At 35.1% G+C, this 25,969-nt stretch overlaps 1 protein-coding gene across 4 annotated transcripts in view; it reads right to left on the bottom strand.

The window, feature by feature from the left end:
• MTA3 (metastasis associated 1 family member 3) overlaps positions 1-25,969 on the bottom strand; it is a 224,387-nt gene that overhangs the window by 159,587 nt on the left and 38,831 nt on the right. For all 4 annotated transcript variants that reach the window (XM_077175847.1, XM_077175846.1, XM_054629255.2 and 1 more), the window contains exons 7-8: positions 10,906-11,008; positions 1,315-1,414 (exon numbers count right to left, since the gene is read on the bottom strand). In XM_077175847.1, the coding sequence (XP_077031962.1) occupies positions 1,315-1,414; positions 10,906-11,008 (203 nt within the window). The remainder of the gene's footprint in view (positions 1-1,314; positions 1,415-10,905; positions 11,009-25,969) is intronic.

The following is a 25,969-nucleotide window of genomic DNA, read 5'->3' on the forward strand; positions in this document are numbered from 1 at the left end:
TAAAAGTCATATTAGTAACTGTGAAACAGAAAATTCATTTTGAGTATTACTGAAAACATTACATTTTGCCCCTGCCTTTACAATGCTATCATAGCCCAGACTAAATCAGTTTTCTGTTCAATAGCCTTCAAATATACTGCAAAAGTGTACTTAAATAAGAAATTAAATATTTTTCTCATCATAATAAAAAATTATCTTATCTGAAATACAAGAATTGTCCCACTGAATCAGACCAATCACCCATTTAACTAAGCATTGTGTCTCTTACAGTAGCAAGAAGGAATATTAGCTAAAATATTCAGCTAAGTCTAATCATACTCTGAAGTCAATTCCCCTTTCACTGACCAGCATCTTCAAAGCTTCAGAATGAGGACATTTAGAAGGTACACCTTCCCCCATTCTCCTCAGTACTAATTTATGGCCTATATGGCTACGTAATTTTTCTAACCTTTTTTTTACTGCTGGTACTGCCCATTCCCACAAAATTTTGTGCAACTGAATTCTAGGGGCTCTCTATTCACTTTATAAGGCAGTGCCTTAACTGTTTTGACCTAATCTGTTAGTTTTATTGAGTTTCCTCTAATTCTAATACCCCAGTATCTGGTAAATAGCAGGTCTTCTTTAGCCTAAACTGTGTGATGGTGTTTGGGTACCAAAAGCCTAAAATAATAAAACAACAGTTGATTTTTCTCAAAATCTAAGTCAAACTTGATTCACTGAAATAGTAATATTTTTGGTCTCACATAGTGTTTCTGACATACTTTATTTACTGCAGCACACTTTCTCATCTCAGCTAGTATGATTATACAGAAACAAACCTGCAATCAATATATTTTTCACTTTCTCTAAAAGATGCAGGTGCTTACATTAACATTGAACAGCATACTAAGGAAACATAGTAAAATATGCTAATTGAAATGCTCTTAAAAATATGCTTACAAAGTCAGATTGCTGATCCTTTAGAAAATAAGATGACATATACATCTAGTAAGTACAAAGCATTATCCAATTGTCAGTCAGCTTTATTACCACATACTTTAAATGACACTGCCCTGAATGAATCCCTATACAATGAGTATTATCCATTCTGCTGTGGGTGATCCACAATTAAAGCCATGTGTTGTACAGTGTGATTACAAGGGCAGCACTGAGAAGCTTAAAGAAAACACACAGGATTTTCTAACACACACACACACACACACACCTTGCTTGCAGGAATATAAAGACAACAGGTGGAAAATGGGGACTTTGGAGTACCAGACAGTGTTGAATTCATGGCTATAGAAGTTGTAGGATGTTTAAGAAGCCACCTACCAGTGTGATGTCTCGGGAAGCAGCAGCTGCACTCATGTGTAAACTGGGTTGCCTGACGGAACTACTGCAGTCCAAGGCTCGAGCAAAGGTGCCAACCGCACTGCAACAGAGGAGCAGGAGCAGCAGTAAACACACAGAAAGATGTAATCCCAAGTATCAGACTGTGCCATTTCTATACAAGTGTCCTTTTACACATGGAAGTCACATATTGATACTGTTTTTAGATCTTTGCTAACAAAGAAGAACTTGATAACGACAAATCACTAAACACTGCAGCAAAAACTCAGACCTTCTGCCCCCAAAAGTACCGATGTACATGTAAGAACAGCAGCTCAGAAACAAAAGATACTCAGAGAATTCTCAGGTACCAACTGCTTAATGTACAGAATTTTCTATTAATTATGAAGTCAAAGGTTGTCCACAGTTTGAGGTTTACAATCAGGAATATTATTTCTAAAATTCCAGGGCTATAATAGGGCTTAAAAATTACAATTCAAATTAAAAGGGGGGTTCACCATGTCCCCATGAGGAAATTAAAAACATTTTATTCCCTTCAGTAGTACATCTTCTACTCCCATCTTCTATCTTTCATGGCAGTGAGCGAAAAAAAGCATGTTAGCTTTGTCTAAGGTACCCCCAAAATTCCTGCTGTTGCCACAGGTTTCAAGCAATAACGAAATAAATGGATCTCTCAACCTACTTAATTAAAGCATTCCATTATTGAAATGGAAATATTTTTTCCAAAACTCTACTTTCTTTTCTACTTTTGTTGATGAATTGCACATGGCATCTATTAGACTGTTCCAAACTGTAAACATTTCTTGGAGAGGGGTAAATATTTCTTGCAAGTCCATCTATGTATCATGCAAAGTGAAGGAAAAGGTGCATAGAGAATTTGACTGGGTCCAGGTTATCATACAAGAAATGAACAAAGATGCAGTGATACAAAATATTATCAATAAACAGATCAGAAGTTTCTCCAGTACCTGGATTTGTATAATGACTCTTGAGGTGCATTCAGAAAAACCTATTTATTGCAGTTATGACATAACCCCCTTTAAATGCAAAGACCCAGTTACAGATGTAATGCAGTGCAATCACCTGGCATAGGAACTCAAGCTTTACTCAGCAATTACACCCCACACAACTTGCAAGTGCAGAATTATACCAATGGTGAATGTCACTGACAAATAAACACACTTTGCTGTATCCTATAAATCTGATATTCAACAGTAAAACAATGTGCACCAAGACTTTAACTCACTGAAGTTAAAAATGATCATGGAGAAACAGATAATAAAGTAGGTTATCACAATTTTATCTTGAATCTCAAAAAATTTATTACTGAATGCATGTTTCAGTACTTGCTGCCACAGTCTTACAAGTTAAGATTTAACAGCAGTGATTTAGACCCCCTGATATTAACTGCTTTTCTAAAGGCACTGGAATAAATAAGTGATATTCAAATGTTTTTCCACAACCTTTGCTCCCTCTTTGTGGAGATGGCAAATATGAGACGAGAAAACACACACACATTCTATTTTCTTTTTTTTTTCTCAAAGATTGGCAGTACATAAAACAGTATTTGTGCACAAATCCCTCTCAAGAATAAGGCTCTATTATGAACACATTTCCTGATAGTCTGTCAACCCTTTCAGAATGCTGGCATTGATAAGGTCTGTAGCTAAGCAGTCTTTCCTGTGATCCTTCTGTCCCTACTGCTCAAACCAGTGAGTGTGGCATGACTGCATTTCCCTTCTGCTGCTACCTGCTAGCTTATCTTCCTTTTGCATAATAAAAACTATTTTCTTTTGACCATATTTCTAAAATAAAGTCTGAGTATGCTATGAACACTACAAAGAATCTTCTCACAGTAGTTCTCTGGCAGATCAAACTTTTGAGTCTGACTTCAGAGCCCAAGAGTATTTTGTTGCTCAGAATGTAAAGTCAAAATTAAGAGATAATATAAATAATAATATAAAAATACAATAATACTAATAATTGTACTACTAATAATTATAATTATTTTGACTAAGTGATAGAGAAGTAAGAACTGATGCGCCAGTGGACATTGCTTCCAATGCTGCACTAAGTAGGAGAAGATTGCAACTGTGAGAAGAATGCTGTGTGGGATGTTGGAGTATGTGAGTTCAAAACAACTTAATAGTAAATAAAACACACAAAGACAAAATAAAATAATGAAAACAATAGAATAAAAGATAATAAACGCAGCATCAAACATAAGGGAACAAATATTATAATAACAATATGACAAAAACAAGTAAATAATACATAATAAAATGCAGGCAGTGTACCATTTGGGGTGTCAATAGTGACAGGACAGGGGATGTGAATGGTACAGGACATAAACTGGGGGGGTCTGGAGGCGTGTGCATGTCTGTATCAAACTAACTTCTAGTTCTCCTTTCCATAGAAACTTGTGAAAAACGCTGAATTCCCATCTAAGTGCAGAAATTCTGGAGCAACTGGCTGCATATAGATTCTTAAATAGTAAGTAGGTTCAAAATTAAATAGTGTTTTATATAATCTAGCTATGCAATTCACATCCAAATTCAATATTAATTTTAGAACTCACTAAAATACCTTATTGTTTATGTTTTTCAATTAAAAATACAGATATGAATGATATATTGATGCAAAGGTCAAAATGTACATTGGTCACTTTTCCTTGCATGCTTTTTTCTAATTCCACTATTCAATTGTTTTAGAAAAGGAACAAAATAAATAACTAAATAGTGTCATTTCCAGAAGACACAGTATTGTCTTCATCTACCTAAAATAAAACTCAGTATTAAGCCAACACAAGCTAAATAGAGAATGTACATTGGACATGTACATTGTCATTCACACCCTAACCACTCCCTTTTCTTAAGAAACTTCCAATATTAATGTCTTGTTAAGCTTGTATAATTCAAAGAATAATTGTAAGTAGCTAATTGAAATTATATTTAATTCAATAATAACAATAATAAACTGACAACACAAAAAACTGTGCTCAGCAAGCTACTTATGAATTACTCAATGTGTAATTAAAATTCTTGGACTTCAAACAGAACCCAACACTCCCCACATTTTCCAAAATAAGCTAAAGCCAGAAGTCACACAGACAGTGAATTACACAGGTGGCAGAGAGATGGACAAGACAAACAATTGGTATTATCAGCAGGGAGATCACTCCCTGCACAGCCTGCATCAGCAAGCAGCTCTAAGAGCTTTAAGGGTTACACCAAATGATCCAGTGTTACTTTAATTTGGTTTTCCTTGGTTTAATTATCTTAAAGAGCAGAACCAAGAAGATTTATAACAGATTGCAGATGACAACCATACAAACAAAACAAATGGTTATAGTTCAGTTCCAGGATCTAAGATTATGGAATAAATCCACAAATTCAGCAAAACTTGAGAGATTGCTGCAGTTGCCGTGCCTGTGTGCCCTGCATTTAGGCAAAATTTCAGATTAGATTTTGAACACAGAAAATACATGGCTCCAAATTACTTATAGCTCAAGTCTAAGACTTTAAAGGAAATAACTGTTCGAATTTTTGTGTAAGATTAAATAGTAGTAATCAAAGAAATTAAGAAGCAGCAAACATAAGAGACTGTCCTAACAAGCTTCCAAAGATTTGGTGGCTCATCAGTAACTAGCTCTGAAAAGAGCCATTATTTACCAAAGAAAATCTGGAACCACTGCAATTCTACATCAGGATAAAAAAAATCTCTGCTTCTCCCAATAGCAACAGCAGTCCAGCATCAAATCAGATCCAGAAAGTTCTGGGTGCAGGCAAGGAACTCTCAATTTCCTTCTGCCTTGTACTCTTGAAAATCCAACCACGACATACATCCTTCTCAATCTGAGGATGTTTATTTCAAAACTGTTCACTTTTTTTAACACTGTTGTCTGTTTCACAAGCAGTGAGTATACTCTGGACAAAGCTGTTGGAAGTGAGCCACATCTGTGCATACATGAATTTGCAAATCCAAAATTCTTCACAGATATTTGCAAACTAATGAATGAAACCTATGCCTCACCTCTGAGCTAATATTTTTTAGGAAAACAATTAAGTCATCTTTGGTGGTTTTCTACATATTAAGAAAGAAAACCTTTTGTATTCCTTGTCTTTACTCCAATGTTCCTCTTCAAACTAAATTGGAAACAGTCCTAAAAAAATGACATCTCAGACTGGTCTGAACTTAAAAACCAGCCAATTAATATCTGAGTGCTCTTTAAGAGAATATCGTGATACTTAAAATATTGGAAAGAAGGAAAAAAAAAACCCATCTTCAGTGAAGACACATGGAAGCAACAAAACAGTAATTTAAAACTGAAAACACACAGGAGATTTTTACTACTCAGTTCTGCAAAGTCTGACCTGCAGAATATATTCAAAGTAAAATGATGCTATTAAAAAAGATGTTTTCTTTGCATTTCTAAGCAACTGCCCATAGAGTGCTGTGCTTCATTATTATCACTTCAGGTATTTACAGCACAAAAGGAGATGGCATGATAAGCATGAAAACTCACCTGCCACTATTCTTTTGCTGAGACACTCTCAAAGTTAGAGTAAGCGTGGCATGATATATAGATGTATGATACAACCATACATTTCATTGCTATATGAATAGAAATGAAACATATGTGAAATCTTTCTTATTCAACAGAAATAGAATCCAATAGATAAAAGTAGTTTAATTCACAGGATGTTATTTAAGGCATCATCTCTATGCCATCCTGCAATTCCACAGTCACACATGAGGAGATGTACAGCCCCCTAAAAGCAGGTCTATGAAAAGTCTGCTATGGAAATTTACTCTTTATACTGAAATAGATCAAAGGTCATAAAAAAAATACAAAAATAAATTCAGCTCCAAGTCAGAATTAGTTCTTTTCAAATGAATTTGGGTCAAGAAGTACAGTAATACAAAACACACAAAGGAATAAACATATACTAGCCCGGCATGATAGACAGGCAGAAACATTGAATTTTTGATACACCTGGTAGACTTGATGTGAACATATTTTTCCTTTTTACTGCCAAACCATCTGCCTACCATTAGATGCTGTAATTCACCTTGCTAGCAAACATCCAGTTTTGTGAGCACAGCATTGGCATCAAGATTTTTCACCATTTTCGCTGCATAATTTTATGTTGCAATTCTGCCATAAAATTTAATTACCTCTTTAATGAACTTCAATTCCTTTTACTTCTCAGCACCTCCAGAGAATCCAGAAGCATTGTAAAACTGAAGACTGCAAACCAGTATCTTTTATGTATTTATTTTCATTTATGGGCTTTGGGAATCTGGTCTACTGCCACTGACTACAATGAATTATTTCACAAGAACAGAGCACTACTTTTTGATCACACCGGTAAATGTTTTTACACATGGTTCTCAGTTAATGAATGCATTATTTTCCTCTGTATAATGAAAGACACCTTGCCAGTTGAAGCTGCATTGTGTTCCCTTCCCCACTGTAAGATAAATATAACAATTATAGAGCATCTCCAAATACTCCAAAATACTGTGAGCACTTATAACATAGTAGCCAACAGAAAATAATTATAATCAACGTCCTAGAGCAAATGGAAAAGTGGGAACAAACACAGGAAGGATAAAGCTTTAATTTAACATGACTAACAACTAATTTTCCATTCTTAAATGGTTTTACATCAAAAAATAAACAGGCATTCAAATGAAGAGAAATATGTCAGATAGAGATATGTAATGCCATTTTAATGGCATAGAAATCAAAGTAAAAAATTTTAAGGTAGAGATGCAAGGCTATTTGAATTCGATTTCAAAAACGCTGGTTTAGTTGGGAATAAGCTGAGACCACAAATGTCTGTTAAATAGCTTCATTTAGAAATATATTCCTTCCAGAAGACTATGCTAGTAATGTAGTTAGATGAAGCAGAATAAAAGAACTACATTCTTAATGGTTTCACTGAATCATAAAGCACATAAATGGAACCAGAATGTACCACAAATGTATCATGCAATAAACTGTAGACCAAATTAGCAGATAGCAAGAAGATTTTTTAAAATAAAAAAAAAAATTCTTGAGCTCTCAGCATCTGTCTAGACCAGAGCCCACACCTCCTATTGCATTTGAGACTGGGCAAGATATTTTTTTACTTTAAAAAACCAAAAGAAGACAGGACTCTTATGTTATAAAGGAAATAGAAGCATTCTATTGTCTAACACTGTGTCTTATGTTATATAGACAATAGGAATGCTTCTATTTCCTAACACTGCAGCTTGGGACAGAAAAATTAGAAAAAGAACATAAGATCTGGTAATGAAATGAAGTATGCCCTGTATATTAGAAATTATAAGAGATTGATGACTGGAGGAAACAGAGTGTATCTAAATCAGCACAAATTAGGAACACTGTACCCAGCGTTTTTATCTACCTCATTTTAGCCAACAACAAAAAAAGTATCTCAATGCATCCCAACTGGGTTCCTGTTAGAAGCAGTTCCACACACTCACAGATATTTAGTCCACAGGACTTGATTAGAGTCATGACTAAAACAAAAAATCTGCTCAAAACGTGCAGTGGGGACACTAGGCCCTCAGCACCAAACGTTTCAATTCTACAAATCCATTTTTACTATACTGAACTATTTGCTAATGTGGGCATACTGAAATGGCTGTTTTAGCTTCTCAAACTCCTGTCCTTTGAAGCTGGCAGACACAGAACATGGCCAGTGTATAGGACAGAAGCAAACTGGTTGGTGCAGCTGTATCTTATTTGAATGCAGTACAAAATGCTATTGGACTTTTCATTGTCACAGCACCAATATTACCCAAAAGACAACTCAAATCCAGAATACATTAGTCTGAGGCCTCAGGCTTCTCCTAACAGATGCTTTTGCCAGTTCAAGCAAGAGTCTTTACCCAAATTATGCTTCAGCAGCAGCAATAAGGTACTTTCAAAATTTGTGTGCCAGGCAAAACTACTCAGGGAGGCTAAGTTTATGGATATTTCCACTTTTTTCCAAATCTCCACCATTTTTTGGGCACTGTTACCTCTAATTTCTGTACAGGATAGGCATATTCTTCCTTTCTACCCAAAGGAAGTTGTTTCACTGCTAATAATAATACAGTCATATAATCATTAGCAGTGAAATACATTCAATACAATTTTTGAATAGTAGGGCTTAGTGAGAAGCCCAGACTGACCAGGCATATAAACCTAGAGAAAAAGGCCTCTCATTCCTGAGGCACTAAACAAACCCTGTAAGACCAGGAAAGCTACATGTCCAAGGTAAAAATAGAAATATACTTGTAAATGGGAAACACAAATAAAAAGAGTATTTAAACACCTTCTGAAAAAATAACAAAGCTGCCTGTGAGATTGAAAAAGCAACTCTTCTTTCAACCAGATCAGACTGGGAAAAAAAATATGAAGAAATACTCAATTCCTTTGAATCAGCATCTAAAAAGTATCACTTGAAAATGCTTTTAAAATGTCAAGCACAATAGCATTCACATACTTAACAAATACCACACTTGGGAAGGTACTTAAGAAAAAATTATTCTTGTCATATTGTCAAATTTGCAGAACTAAACATAACCAGAGAAAGATTGTTCCACCTGGAAATCCAGCAGGCACAGCCAATGCCCAGTGAACCACAGTTAGGCTGCAGCAGAGTTGCCTGTAAGCACTGTTCACATCATAATACCAGCTCTCCACTGTTTCTCAAGCAGCTTTTAATGGTCCAGTATAAATCCTGTACCCACACAACACCCTAAATTGAAAGCTGCCACCAAATCATCACAGAACTATTTCTCCAGAAATTCATAAAAATCTGTCTCAGAACCCACTTAGAGCATCCTGTGAAAACAAATATATAGGAGCTTGGAAACCATTTCTGTCAGTTGAAAAGCAACTTCTAAAGATAAATGGAGCTTTGTGCAAGACCATCCACAAAGCTACACCTGAGTAATACCTGATGACAGATCAGGTACTACTCTTGTGGTATCCAAGTACCCCAAGACCTTGGATAGTAATAATTAATCAACCATGATCCACTATAACAGAAACCATCTTTACAGAAATGTATTGACTTTAAAATGAATGCAGTCTTGGTCAGGGCACAACATTGCAAAGGATGTCTTAAACAACAGGAGGAGAGAAGGATATTCTTCTTTATTTATTTAATTATTCTCTGTTACTTCCCAGCAGGCTGCTTACTGCTACATTCCTCTGGGAACATTTCTGGCTCCACAGCATACTGCTTCTGCTCCCCAGAGTGGCTGAGAAACAGCAAATAGTGGAATTTTAAAGAAATGAATGAACTCTTCCAAAATTCCCAGTCTTCATACAGATGTTTCTTTAGGGCACACCATAATAAACTGGCCATACATCTCCAGGTATTATACTGCTGGTGAAAAAGTAGTTTGGATTCTTGGTTACTATGGAACATCTACCAGACCCTGTAACTTTTTCTACACCTGTTAACACTAAACCCCTCTGTCTTGCTTGAAAATTCAACAAGGGCAGGTAAAAAAAAAAAAGTTTTAGTACTTTATAGAAAGGATACAACATTCCAAGTGGAAGAGTAAGGAAAAAAATCAAGTGAATCAGCACATGAACTGTAAATGATTAAATCAGCATCCCATATCACTATACATATAGGCTGGAAAATATAGAACAACTTCTTTTCTGTTTTTCTTCCTGAATTTTTTTTTCAAAAGGGAGAGAGAAAAAAATCCCAAAAACTAGAACCCATGTAAAAGGATTAGTTGCCTAAAAAGATTTGAGATTACACTCAGCAACCAGGTCACATAAGATACAGGAGATGGATTTTTTCAGGATAAAATCCATATGTGAACTGTGTTCTCTGCTATCATTTGAACAGGACCTTTGTAACTATGAATCAGAGGAAAGGCAAAACCTGCTATATCCTATGAATGTAGAATTTCCCTTCAGTAAGAAACCTAAAAATTTTGGAAGATTTTTTTTTTAGATAGATTTTTAGATAATTTTTAAAGGTACTTATTAATTCAAAGCACTTTCATGTTGTCTTCATAAATCTGCATAATCATGTTAATTTATAAAATTGAGCTCACTTGATTTTTTTCACTAATGAAATACATGACTTCAAAACTTTATTTCAATATTCATCCAAAATAATTATTCAGCTTACATGAATATGTGGCAAGTTCTGCACCCATTTAATTTGTTAACATTTTCTTTATTTCTACTCTTTACACCATGAAATTCCACGTACTCTAAAACACGAAGACTCTATTATTATTAGTAGTGAAACAATTTATTCTGAGGGGAAAGCAAACTGATATCTACATTCAAAGTATCAAATTCTACTATAACCTGAAATACAGGGAGTGTATCATTATTCCGAAACTCACACTCTTTTTCTGCCTCCTGTATTGGTAGCTTCAACAAATTACAAAGGGTCATGGTCTGATTTTCTCTTTTAGCTAACTGTGGGAAAGAGAAGGGCTCACAAAATGGCAAACAGGATGAGTAACACAATATAGGGGAATGAATAGTCAGTAGAAAAAGGAAAAGGATTTTTGATGAGAGGATTTTAATCTTACCGTGCTACAACTAAAAACTGGTCAATCTGACGGTCAGTAAGGGGGCTATCTGGATCCCATACTTTTACTTCCAGCTTTGCCTGTTCTCTGTCATCTAATTCTCCTGTCAAAAGGTAGATGGGACAAAACACTTATTATTCACAATGTTTTTCTTTGTGTAGTTCTTGCACCATGTTTAAAAGAGACATTGTACATTTTTAAACATATACACATATGCACACATGATTAAAAATTATCAGCAGTTATCCAGTTAAATTCCATAATGCAGCATCACCAAAATAAATACCTTCCCTTAACATCAGCATTTCAATTTAGGGAGACATCTTAAGAGGTGAAATACCAATGAACCTTAATAAAATGTTATTACAAAGTTGAAACCATACCCTAGGTAACCAACCAGTGGCTTCTTTAAATTGCTTGTCTAGTATATCAAAGTTACTGTTGCACTTAAGCCATACTAAATTTAATTTTACACTTAATCAACTTTAGCAATTAAATTCTATCCAATTTGTATTCTATGCCCTGAAAAAATAAATCATTATGCAAAAATGCTGTCTACTGTATTTAAGCATTTTTAACCTCTTCAGCCACTACATTATCTGTATTGCTAAAAACAAGAAAGTTACTATATACTGCATCATCATTTCCCAACTTAATTTATGTGAACAAAACAATTTGTGTACATGCACATGGCTGAAACAGTGGGGGTGGTTTCCAAAATGTATTTTGCCCTATATACATTGTTACGAGAATACTATTTGTACTGCATGGAAGAACGGTAAAGTGTGAATTTGGTACAAGGATTCACATTCATAAGACTTGATCTTGTCTTGCCTACTACACCAATAACTTCTCCTGCAAATAAGAAACATTTCAGAGGCTGATGGAGGAAGCACCACCTGTGCTACCAGTAGAAGGAGATTTTCTCGTGGGATGTAGCCAACACATTTGTGGCCACCAGAGATGACAACAGTCAAGTCAGAACCACTGTCTTTCCCTGCTGTTTTAGAATAGGAGGGTGTTCTTCCCTCAGCCAACATGCAAAAACCACTAATGTTTAGCTGGTTGCCAGTACTTCACTGTGACTTTTACAATCTACTGCAAGAATGAAAACTTGTTGTCAGATCCAGCCATTCCACCCCCTTTGAAAATCTAGGCTGTGTAGATCCCTCTCTGATCACATAGAAGATTACTTTAGTCTGTGCTGTTTCTTATGACTTATGACAGTCTTCTTATGACAGTCATATTCTCAGAAAAACAGCCAGTCTAAACATGCACAGTATCATCAAGACATGAAACAACCTGTACACTTAAGAGACTGGAAGCAGACTGCAAACCAAGTACTGGCTCTTCTCAAATCACATAATATATGATGACTTCTAGCACATTGATTCTGCAAAGAAATTAAAATGTGGTATATATTTATCCCTAGCAAACACACAAGTTAGAACTGCACCATGCTGTCTGGCTAATGTTTCAGGAACAAATTTCACAGTCACATTCTCAGAAAAACACAGTAAATTACTTTCTTCCAATACACAGGCAATAAAGCACTGGCTGCCTAATGGGACTTCAGCTTCTGTTCAAGCTAATTCACATCCAATACTGAAGACAAACTGTTAATTTCTGGCATCTAGGAAAGGATTTTAGATCTATAAACTTATTCTATCGATTGCACACCTGTCAATACATTCATTTCTTCCATCTGTGACAGACACATTGTGGGTGATGTTCTAAATATTCTCTAAGCACTTCATTTCAATCTGTTAATATTTAGTTTTTAAATACCTTTAATGTTAGTTAACCATTTCAGGACATCATAGTCCAGAGATCAATCATTATGCAGGTAGATTATACTTCTCACCAAGAAAAAACATCATACAAACTCAGCACCAGTATTCAAATAAAACCTGTCTTCTGAATCAAGTTTGCAAAAAGAATAAAAAAATTGCAATACTACAGTTCTTACTTCAATTAAAGGAAATTAAACAATTGCTACTATAAAGTGTTATAACTCTTGATAAAGGTTAATCTCAAATATTGCCAAGGAGCATTTTGTAATGGTAGTAGGCATAAATAGGATACAAACGATGGAATATCTATATCAAAATAATCTAAACACACATAATAACTGCAATATTAAATATCACTGCAACAATGGTAGACAGAGGTTTCCAGAAAATAGGTGGAGTCTGCCAAGCTGCACTTTAAACAGCTACATAATTCCCGACTTTCCACTTACGTGGCAGGATATAATCACTTAAACAGGGAAAGTAACTTAAACAGACCAAACCATGGAGGCAGTCAAGCAGTGCTATAAAAACCTTAGAAAAGTTAATTTCAGGAATAAGTATTTTGTTGACTTCCTTTGCCTGTGCTGAAAGCATCAGTACAGGAGGATAACATAAGACAAACAGGTCTTTGAAAACAATGATTATCAACCCTCTGTGTTTAATTGAGCTGTCAATTCTTCGCTGATCATGCCAGTACCACATCTCATAGGATTTTTAACTTGGCAAACCACTTTAAGATGCAATTTCTCTGTTAGCACATCAACATTTATCTTATACATTGTTGAATTTGACACCAAAGTATAAGACATTCAAACTGAACAGATGATAAAGTTGTCATAGCATTAACTGGTTATACTGCAAAACCCAGCTCACAAAGGAATGGGGGAGTTTTACTTTCACCATTTTCACGGCATCTGAGAAGTTCAGTTTAAAGGTGTCACCTTCCCTTACCACCAGCAGCATATCAATTACAGCTTCTGAGAAGTACTGAGAAAGCAATGTTTTTTAATAACTGATATAACATACCAGTACATCTAATTTATTCTAGTCACTGCTTCTAACTTTATTACAGCCTGTCTAATCCTGATGACTAATTTTATTGGAAAACATTAGTAGATGGTCAGAAATACATCTGGTTTACTCTTCATCAATCATTCAATTCCTTATTTCTCATGAGTGTCTTCCAGTAAAAAGTAAGATTTTTCTTCAAAAAATAGTTTAAAAGTTTTGTATTTCAATTAGTCATTTCAGACAAATGAAAGCATGATATGCCCCTCTAAAAAAAAAGGAAGAAAAAATTTACAAAACAGAAGTAAACCAAATGCAATTAAAATGAGGTACAAGAAATTAAATATCTACCTAGTCTTTTAGATTTCACTTCCTGCAGATAAATACACCAAAGATAACTAGTACACCAGATTCAGCATGATTCTATATTCTTCTTGTATCCAACTAAAAGAACATAACTTTCAATATAAACAGCTCCTTAGAGTGAAATTCTTTGAATTTAAACATAATACTGCAATATAATATATTATTAAGAAACTGAAATATGATTCTATAAGTTAGGTTTTATTTTTAAAATGGTTGCCAATGAAACAATACAAATTTAATTTTCAATGAAAAACAGTTGATGAGGTATCTGGTTTTAAAGACACCTCTGATGTATAAAGTTTTATTTTTGCATTTAGAATGATTTGCACTATTTTTCAAAAAACCTTTTTATTCTCCTTCTCAGAAAGTAATTTAGCTGTGAATTCAATTCAAACATGCATACTAAACACCTGCAGTGCTCAGCTTGCTGAATGAATCCAGATTATGTAAAACAGATTATGCAAAACAGAGGTGCCAGTTGCTGGATCCTTAATCCCACAGGACAGAAAATCTGTAGCTGTGGGGTTTAGGTCATAGTAAGGCAGTAGATCTCTCCATTGACAGAACTGGACACCAAGAGTTCCAACCACAGAGTTCCTCCCAGTAAGCAAACTCATTTATTCATCCAACCTCCTGAAATCAGCCAGTTTTGATGTGTGTGTCAATTCCTCAGACTCACCAGACACCTAAGCAGATAAATGTGGAGGCATTTGTAAAGGCTCGTTTTCTTAATGCTCAGCACATACATAAGAATTCAATCCAGTGTCTTCACCTCTGTGGGTTAGTTTTGTACTTGTGGAACAGGAATATCTCTCAGTTAACATTGCAAGGATGAGGAAGAGAGGCACTTGTTAGTTCTTATCCTCCCCTAGATGAGTTTAGCATCCAACATAATGAAATTTCTTTCACTGAAATATGGATTTAGCAGATCAAGCATTTAGCAGGTTGTTGCCAGAACTCTTTGGGAGTATACTACCTGCAGGTAATCCTAAATGGTTTTTTGAACATAGTTTCATGTGTTGTTTGTGTACCATTGTTTTAAAAATAGGCAACAAATCAGTGAAAATGAAGTTTCAGTTCATGAATCGCATTCTCATGCTGCTATTTAGACAGTCTGCAAACACTTTCTTTAACTTGCAGAGGAGAAAAATAGAATCACATTGAATTTTCTTGTACTGTATATGAACAAAGTTCCAGACATTAAACCTGTCAGTCTAATGCAAAATCTGAGCTCTCTCCTTGGATGAAAAGTACATTAGTTCCTCACTAAAACAGTCAGCATATTCATCCTGCATAAAATTCTTATTACTCATTTTTATTTAATTTTTTATCATTTGAAATTCTCAGCAGTACAGATAAAATTCAGAAGAAAAGTTCCAAAATTTGCACTTAACTCTTCAAAAAATGTAACTGAGTTATGTGCAAATAACTTCTCTGATCAAAATAACATGACAAAGCTTAGATGAAAAGTGTAGGCAAAAGAAAAATTGTTTACCTTTCAATTTCAAACCGATCTCCCCTCTGCGTTAGCTTGCCTGACAGAGGTATATTCAGATTTCCATTATTCAGGTAAAGAATTATATGTTTATGCAAATCTCATGGTAAAAATTCATGAATATAAGACATATAAGGACTAGAGAATAAAATCAGGCTATATAGAGAGACTATAAATGAAAAATATAATGTGATAAAGGCATGTTACTTGTCTATAAGCATTTAAACTGCTATTGGGCATTTTTAAAGCCAATAAAACATGCAAAGTCCAGTCACCACTTATCCTCTAGAGCTTGAATGTATAGAAACATTTAATCATTCTGCACTTGAAAAATCCCTTTTGAAATAGAACTGCCTCCTATGACCTTAAAGCTCTCTCAATGTTCAGCCTTGCAGTACTTATAATTTAATCACTGATGATCAAAAGACAAGCACTCACAAAACAGAGCTTAAATTCATCATGTTCTAAATTCCTAGAAATTAATAGAAAGAATTGCACTTGAGCTCAGAATAAGCTGAACTGCAAACACACATTAATGACCAACTTGTACATAATGCAGCATCAAGGATGGTTGGCTTATGGAAATGCCCAGTGCTGGAAGGAAGGAACAAATGAGGCTGCCTCTTTCTCAAAACCCTACAGAGCAGCTTTCAGTTTTGTCGAAATTCCTGAAATAACAGATGAGGCAATAGAGTTTTCAGGAAAGCATGGTGAAAATGATTCTGAGTGCAAATAAAAGAATAGTAGAATACTACATATGAATATTAATAGTATTTAAAATACTTGCTTTAAGAAAGGGATACTATAATGTAGAGACATTTAGTCTCAAAATAAAACAAAAAAACAAACAAAAATTCAAACAAAAACCCCAAAAGAAACCAAACAAAAAACCCCACCAAAAAAAACCAAAAAAAGACCAAAAAAAAACCAAAACAAAACGAAAAAAAACCAACCAAACAAAAAAAACCAAAACAAAAAACCATACCAAAACCCTGACTAAATTAAAATTAAATCTGTGGTCCTACAGTTTTGAGTTGTGTTTTGTCTTTTTTTGGGTTTTTTTAAGCCCTAATGTTCAAAATATACAAATTCCTTGTTACTTAAGCATTCTAAAGAGAAAAAAATCTTTTTGTGTGAATAAATGTAAACAAAACAATTTAGACAAGAACTTTTTGTTTAGGATGAAATATATATTGACTTATAAAGTGTAAAAAACCACATTTCATCTGCATCTGCTATTTGTTTTTTCATGTTCTACAGAATAAACTTAGAAGAAAAATCAGACTTGCAGTAAAACAGCAAAGAAACAAACATCTGAACTTACAGTGAGTCCTTTTAGGTGAAGTTATTGAGGTAGAAAATACCAGCAAAGTCAATTAAACACTAAGACGTTGCTGCTTGAAAAGTGATTGGAGTGCCCACGGGGATAATAAGCACATACACAGCACACAATAAATAACTGTACCCTTCATAAGGCTGACTACCTGACAGAACTCATTTAGTATTTGAACAATCACAGCCAAGGCTCTACAGCTATTATTAGCAATAAAATCTTTCTGACAGCTATCATGGCCAACCTGCCACACCAACAGGCAGCACAGACCATTCATGCTGCACTGCAAGCACAGGGCCACTTGAACCATTTCCTTCAAGCTGTAGAGAAATAGGAGCTTCATAACAAACAGAACACTAATAACAGAAGCCTAAGTGTCCTCAAGGAGCTAAAGACAGCTGGGTATCATGGCTCTTTTTTTTTTACAAAGACCAAAAACTCAACTGACCTCAAGCATAAATCAAAGTTGAGAAAGGCAGACCTGCTTTTACAATTCAGAGCGAAAAATGAACAAGAAACCAAACAATACCAGAAAAAACCCACTCCAACTATCCCAAACAGGACAACCCAAAGAACTCATCTCTGTAAAATCTAATTGATAAACAGCACAATTTCCAACTCTTCTATCTTATCATCTGCTATCCTATGACTGCTAACATAGGAGTTGTGAATGATCTGAGAACTGAAGCTCAGAAATTTCCATCACCACAATAATTTTGATCTGTTTGATCAAAATTATACATGCACTTAATACCTCAACAAAGTGGACAAGAAGGCAACAAGTATTTTTAAATAACATCACTGAAAACACTTCATAAAACACTATAGTTTATAATGCAAAGTTTCAAATACCTAATTGAGCTTTTGTAGTACATGTGGCTGCAGTACTAAACTACAGATTTTCCTTGCAAATGCATGATTAGGCTGAAGCAAATTCCTTCCTGAAAACAGGAATCAAGAGGCCATTTACATGTGTTTCGTTTAATTTCTAATAAAACTGATAAGATTAAATCAATGTGCTTTTAATTGTCCAGTACACAAATCAATAACTCAGCTCCCTAGAAGTGAGATTGGCAAAAGTGATGTAAAGGATATTATAATCCTATTAAAATTTGACATGAACAACATTGTAAAGTGTTACTGTTTGTGGTAATCAAGCATTTGACAGTTAATTATGCAAAATTTACTGTACAAGCTTTATTAAAAAAAAAATCTTCAAATCTGACAAGGGACTACCATGTTTCAATTGGCTAACCCTGAACAGCTCCTACTTTTAGAAGGTACTATAGAAAAAAAATTCATGTTAACTCAAAATCAAAAGTGCAACCAACAGAAAGCCCATTTGAGAACAAAATATATTTGAGCATATATAACGAGGAATTTTTATTATTTGTTGAGATTCATCTCATCTAAATATCTGATCAATTTTAAATATACATTTTCAGCTGAGATGAATAAGTCTCAGCAACATTTTTTTTCTATTCTGACCATAAAGGTGAGTCTTACAGCGTTAGCACCATCACACCTGTTATGTTTGGCATTCTACTGCAGCTTCCACAAATAGGAACTCCTAAATCTATTTGTTATATCTTTTGTTCCATGCATTCCTTCTGAAAAAAGCATTGAAATAGAAAGCCATCATCTTATAGTTGAACCAAGATTCTAACCAATATTTTGAAGTTATCATTTATTTTGCTGCTGATTTACCAGATTCAGTCAAATATAAAAATTCAATGCATTTCACACTGAACTTGGTGGAATCACTTTCTACAAGGTTCCTAGGCATCTGAAAGCAAACCTGAGTTAGGCATAACCATCTCCTTTTGTACTTGCCCCTAAAGGTATTTTTTTTTTTTATTTCAGACTTGGAGCTTTGCTTTCTGCTCTGTGGATCCCATAAAGTCATCTTGAATTGACAAGAACACTGGTTAGAGACACTGACTGTGAACTCCCAATTTGCTGTATGTAGAACAAGGCAGATATGCAAGTGAGTAGACACACTAGTTCCTCAACCCCATCCAGAAATAACTTTATGGTTGACAGCTTTTTCCACAAAAACCTTTCCCTCACATACTGTTGATGGAAGAGCCTAAAGGTGCTGCTGTTGTCGCCTTCTGTGGGTGCACAAGGAAAGCAACTCTTCCTTTGATCACACCTAAGCAGCTGGGTTTACTCTAATTCCACTTACTCATTCTTGTAACAGCACTTTGTTTCACTCACAAAGGAAACACTAACATGGCCTCAAAATTATGAGGCCTCATGATTTTTTAAAGCCAGTTAAAAACAAAAGGTTAGACAGATGATATTTGTGAAACACTGAACTCAGGAAAAAAAAGGCAATATTTTCTGAATTTTATTTTTAAGAACTACTTGCTGTATTAATATGTCCAGTTAATATCCAGCAACTGTCAAAAAAAGTGATCACTTAGCACAAATTACAGACCATATTTTCTGGAAATCAATAGGACACAATGACACAATATTTGTTTATCCTGTCAGATATTCCTCACAAACACACATTAGTCTGTCCTCAGTATCAGGCTGTCCAATTTTTAACTGAAATATTTGAATACAGAACCTTCTAAAACTATTTCATATCAACGGGTTTTTTTAAAAAAAGGACTGATTATTATCCTCTCACAACAGCATTGAAGCATTGCAACTACATCAACACTAACAGAAATAAGCCAGCACAAGACTTTTGACAAGAAAATCAGATGCACCATTCAAATGACTGCTGCAGGTCTCTGGCTGTATGAGTGACTTTCAAATTCAGCAGTGGTTCAGATAATAAATGGGAGAATTTTGTACCACGAAGTAACAGAACAGATCCCTCCCCGTGAGATCACAGTTGAATTTCACTAATCTAAGGTATATTTTTATCAATTAAATAAAAAAAAAAAATTGGTTATATGGGAAGCATTTATAGAATCAGAAAACACAATACACCAAGTCTAAGCAATTCTGAACTTTCATAATATTAAAAATCCAAACAGATTGTAAATGAGTTTCTCATCTGCCTCTTAAACATGATTACCTGTAATCATGTTTAAACCTAAAATCCTGAAATTCCAATAGTCTTAAACATTAAAAGGCTTGGACTGAGTTTAATAGTTTCCATTTGGTATGTTTAGTCTATTAAAAATAATATACTCTTACAATGGAGTTTCGGTAAAAAGAACAGAAACAGTGAAACTTTAGAAACCACCCTTAAAGGAATTAACTTATTCTTTTTGAAACAGAAGCATTTTAGAAACTTTTAAGTTTCTCTGTATGTCATCCAAAATTTGCAGCTTAAATTTGCCCAACTGCTCCCCTTCTTCCTATCAAGAACACAATTAATTGAACTGCATTAATTCTAAAATGCCTTGGCTTCAAAGATGAAATCAGCTGCACAGCAAATGCTATTTCTAGGCACTCATTGGGTATTTTCAGGTGTGCAAGAGGGACTCCAGCATTCAGTTTACAATTTTATTTACTAGAAGAAAAAAAAATGCTTTGAACAGAACATCTTTGCTACAGGGTGTTTCTCCCTCCATTTCAGAGACTCTAATTCCTCTTCTGCATGTCTTAGAAGGGGCTACTCCTCTTCCTTGCCCGCTCCACATTCTTTGTATTGCTTTCAACGGCCAGAGAGAACCCAATAGTGTCAGATCCCCGCCCCATAAAGAATTCCCTAAGGTCTCCGTTCTAACCCAGATGCAAGAGATAAGCAGCACCGGGCTGGGAACAGCACTGCAGCTGGGAGGGGACCATTGGCATGAGGGTCTAAGATCACCCCTCCAGGCTATGAAAACAGGAACTTGCAAAGAGCCCGGAATCGGGCACTCAATTAGGACCAGCAGCCAGTTCCCCAGATGAACCTTTAAACCGCATCATACTTGTCAATGCCTTGTCGCTTGGCTCCTGCCACATATCTCTGCACAGAAACTGAAAACTCATCTCCCAACTCAAGGCTAACCCTTCCTGCATCCATCATCCCATGTCCCTCTCTGACATGGCTCCATTCTGCCCAGGCAAGCCTGGCTCGCTGCGCACTCAGAGCGGGCACCATGAGCCCCAAGGAGCTGCGGCACCCAGGCAATGAAGGCAGTAAACATCCCCAGCAGATGCTTCCCTGTTGGAACCCTAGCTGCTGAAATTTAACTTTCTGCACTAACAGACACTGACCCCCAAGAAAACACTACCTTTAACCTGAAGCCATAAAGAAAGTTTCCAAAACTGCACGATAAAACTGAGATTATGAGTGTGTAGTTTGAATAGAAGTGTGCAATATCACAGTAAAAAACTTAAAGATTTAAGATATAGTAATATATATAAAACAAAATAGAAGTTTTAAAGCAGAAGCTAATCCTCCTTCTTTATCCTTTTCACCTTTTTCATAAGCTTAAGTAGTATTGTATATTTAAATAAAAAAATCCACAAGTCACAAATAGATAAGTTAAAAATAAAAAAATTTAAGTATATCTTCTTAATTAAACAATTTATCCTTTAAAAACCTTATAAAAAGAGAACTACAACTCAGTTTTATAATTTATTAATACTATAGAACACACAATTATAAGACTATAATAGAAATAAAAACTAATAAACATCTAAGTCCAAACAAAAAATACAATCTCATACATTTAATCCAAACCTTAACAAAAAAAAAAAGAAAAAACCAAAAACACACACACCAAACAAAAAATCCACAGTTAGCGGTGGATTGGCATACAACAATTACTAAAAAAATTAACCAAACTCAAAATAAATTTTAAAAAAATCATAGCTAAATAATCTGTTTAGTTAACTAAACCTCACACCATTATTAAAAAAAACCTTTTAAAAATAAACACTTCCCCTGCTCAGATAACCCTGCATGTGGCTGGCTGGGGATGCTGCCCAGGGGAACACGAGACCCCAGTGCTGGCTGACATCCCCTCCCTGCCTGCCAGCACCACAGGACTTTACCACAGAGCTGCTTCTCTCAGCCCCTTCATTCCCAAATAAATTTCCTATACTTATGGAGAACAACTATACACTATGAACAGCAACGAGCTACTTGAGTTTGGACAAGAATCTTCTCCAGATTTCTACAGGATTTTAGGAATACAACAGCTACCAATCGAGATGCAAGTTGTGTTATACCTAGGGTGTGAAGGAGGGAATGTGAGCTAAAGAAAAAATGTGGGCAACTAAGCACAGTCAAAGCTCACAGCCATGCTAGCCAAATCAAGCAAAATTGCAACCAAGACACAATGGTCAACAGGCTTTTTGTAAGTACTGAAGGCTTTTTATAAGTACTTTTTACAAGTACTGAAGTACTAAAAAAGGATCATAGAGGTTCATGAGGAAGCTCAAGGTGACAGCCTATTGGATTTCTAATAGGCTTTAAACAAATTTTAAGAAAACTAGCAAACAGCTGATGGTCTGATTCACATGGTCCTTCCTCACTGCTGGGCTGTTTTATTGAAAATCCTGATTTCAACACTTAAACATCGTACATTGCCTAGCACCACACTGTTGTACCACGTCCTGGTAAACAAAATCAAATGCAACATCAGAAAATTTATTTTGATAAATCACTTTTTTTAAAAAATCATAGGAAACTTATTCCAAATTGTGATATTTTCTCAAAAATACAATTGTTTGGTTGGGATATTTTTTGCCAGAGAATTAATGCAGACAGTTTCACTAGACTTACATATCACGCCTATAATGCAGTCATGATAAAATTTTTTGTTAGATTTGTTTAGAAAATATCCTTTGCTTTGTAAGTTTTAATAGAGATTTGACAGACAGAAGACCTTTTTTTGACTTGGTTGCAGCCTTTGCACTTGATTCACAACACCATGAATGAATGAAAAGTAAGCATTACTTAAGAAACTTCTGATTTGGCCAATGAGGTTACTGTAAACAACTGGCTTCCTTTTTTGCAACATGACTGCAATTGTGCTTGTTTAGCTAAGCTGTCATGCATTTTATTTTGTGTAAATCCATTTAAATTGTGTGACAGCTGCAGTTAGGCCTATGATGGCATGCATGAGGCAGAAAGAGCAGCACAAGCATGTGACAGGAAAAACAAGGCATTAGAAGCACTCCTACAGAGCAAAAAAATTTCCCGTTTCTCCCATTCTTAATCATTATCCTACTTCATAAACTATATCCCTAATGCCATGCTAGCACTTTTTCTCTCTCATTCTCTGCTTTTTTAGCCAACTGTGTAAAACAAACTGTCACTGCATCAGTTATTGCACTGCATGAGACACTGGTTGAAATGCCAGAATTTTAAAAACATTTGGATTTTAAAGCTGTGAGACAAGATTCAATGTTATATAAAAAGTCTACCAAGAATCTAAACCAGTTTGCCTGGGTGCAATCTCCCCGTACATAAAACACAACTAAATAAAATTTGCTAGTTAAAGGTGACAACAATTTGATCATATTCAGAACAATTTATAAAAGTATGCCTTGTAACCAAGTAACAACATTAATAATGACTTGCCAATACCAACACTGTATAGGGTTTTGTTCTGCTTGTTTAGGGCTTTTAGCTTTGCTTATTGAAGCTACTAGTCACAGGCTTTACAACTTGTTGATCAAACACTGTAGGTGAGTGCACCACACAGCAGCTTCTGGCCATCACATGCAGAGAACCAGATACCTTGCTCCTGTGCTGAGGAGCAGGGATGCTCCACAGAAAAAAGACACTCCTTGCCCAAATTCATGCTTTTGGTTCTCAGAGATAAACCTTTTTATTCTTGCTCTGCACAGAGGAGAAGAATGTTACCCCACACTGGAAAGAGATGTGGAAACAAGGTGCTACATCCACAGGGTAAGCCACTGGAGAATGTGTTGTTCAAAGAAAGGACATTCTTCAGTACCCTGCTAGCCAGAATTTCAGTCAATGCTGTAGAACAGTCTCCTCTCTATCAGCATATTTAAAGCAACAAAAAAGACTCAAAATCTCCAAACTAGAGTAGAGACAGACTGTAACACTTGGCACTGGGGGGACAAAAGACTTCACACAACCATAAAATCATTCAAATCTGACAACTTTTACTCCCAAGTTTTACTCCCAAGAATGGTGTCAACAAAAGTCAGAAGAGACTGTGGAAAGAAATCTGCTCTGGTCTTTCTCCAAAGTTACAGTCTTCACTACATGTGTGATCTAAATGATTTAGCTACATCATTACAAACAAAAGTGGCATGGATTTACAAGGCTTATGCATTTTCAACCAAATTTAAACTTTGTTTACATTTGTTTACTGCAATTGTGAAAGGATTTATGATTTAACATATCCTAAAGTGGAAAAACAGATAACAGTTGAATCTGGAAGACTTTATCAAGCATCTTGATTTTAATAAACCTTTCAGTCTTATGAAAGTAAGTGCTCTTTTTGTTTCAAAAATTAAAGAGCAATACAAATTTATCCAATACACCTCTGGGGCAGGGAGAAGCAGATATGCTGCATTATCCAAAGTTTGACCTAGTCACCTGGGTTTGCAGTACATTTTACTCAAGGATGCAAAAATGGCAACATCAATGCAAGGAAAAAAAAATCTATTCCTACAAAAATCACACATAAATGTCCAATAGGCACAAAAAAAAAAATCAAAACAAACACATCATAATCTATCCAGATAAAACATAAGTTACCACAATATGGAGAAAGTACAAGCATTTTTAATTTTTAATCTACTAGAATTCATCACTGGATTTACAACAAATTAATTTCATGTTTGGAGAATTTCTTTTTACTTTTCAGCCATGTTGTGACTGGTCTTGTGAAAGCTAATCTAAACTGTCTTTAATCATTTGAATTGGATTTATATGCCAGTAACTTTGAAAATAAAACAATGGATGGTGTGTGAATCTTGGATTTGTTTATCTTTTTGTTTGTTTTGGGGATTTTCTGTAAATATAAAATATGCCTACCAACCACCTTCAAAAAGGTATTCTTCCTTTAGATTAAAGAACAAGTTTTATTTGTGAACAAATTCAGGAATGTTTTTTATTTGATATCATCTAATAATACTATTACTAGATGATATAAACTCTGATTTTTCTGAACTGACAAGATGTTGCCTAAATTCTCTCTTTTGACTTCAGGTGACGGCTCTATACTTCTCAAGAGTTACCCATTAGAGCATAACAATTTGGAGATAGAGATCACTAGCCACTTTTATCATTACAGGCTGAAAAATGTACATAAAGACAAAAAAATCTTTACAGAATCCCATAGTTTCCAAATATAACTTTTCTAATCTATTAATTTTAAACATTGTTTAGATTTGTTTTTATGAAAGAAAAGGCTTGACAGCGAATGGATTAACTTCCAGGCCATCAGCTTATATAAAGACACAGCAACAACTGAATCATCTTTTGTTTTTACTCCTAGGTCAGAGGGCTATGGAAACATTTAGAATAAAATCAGTCCAAACTACCATAATTTAGATATTTTGATCCTCCCAAAACCAAGCTCTTTTTTCCACCAGCCACTTGAAATAGGTGCAGATTAATCCAAGCCAACTGCTCAAGTGCTCCACGTACCAACAGATCCTTGGTTTGTGGGCAGCCTCGTGCTTCTCGCTCTGATGGATTTATCATTTCTTACTGAAGGCAGCAAGAAGAATGCACCACTTATTGCATTTTGGGGGTTAGTGGGGTGTGAGGAAAAGAAGACAGTAAGACACAATGAAATCATATTTTCATGAAGTACAAGAGAGATTATCTACTCATTTTAACTAAACCAAGGACTTAAAACATTAAGCTCCAGAAGAACTTGGTAACTTTAGTTTCAATGAATATGGATTTTAGAAAAAATCAAATAAGTAAAATTTGAACAGGAAAAACTTTCCTTTATATTTAATATTCACTATTTCATAATTAACCTCTGTCTTTAGAAATTTAAGTAAGAAGAATTCAGTAGAAAAATACTTCCTGCCTGGCAGACAACCCTAGCTTATCCTAAAAACCCTACAGTTCAACCAGGTACTTGGGAATCAGATCAGAACTTCCCAGTTGCCTCTCACACACATTGAGACAGCCATTTTCACATGAGCCCTCTGGCAAGCTTTCCTCCT

The sequence above is a fragment of the Agelaius phoeniceus genome, chromosome 3 (assembly GCF_051311805.1).
Source record: "Agelaius phoeniceus isolate bAgePho1 chromosome 3, bAgePho1.hap1, whole genome shotgun sequence".
NCBI lineage: Eukaryota > Metazoa > Chordata > Aves > Passeriformes > Icteridae > Agelaius > Agelaius phoeniceus.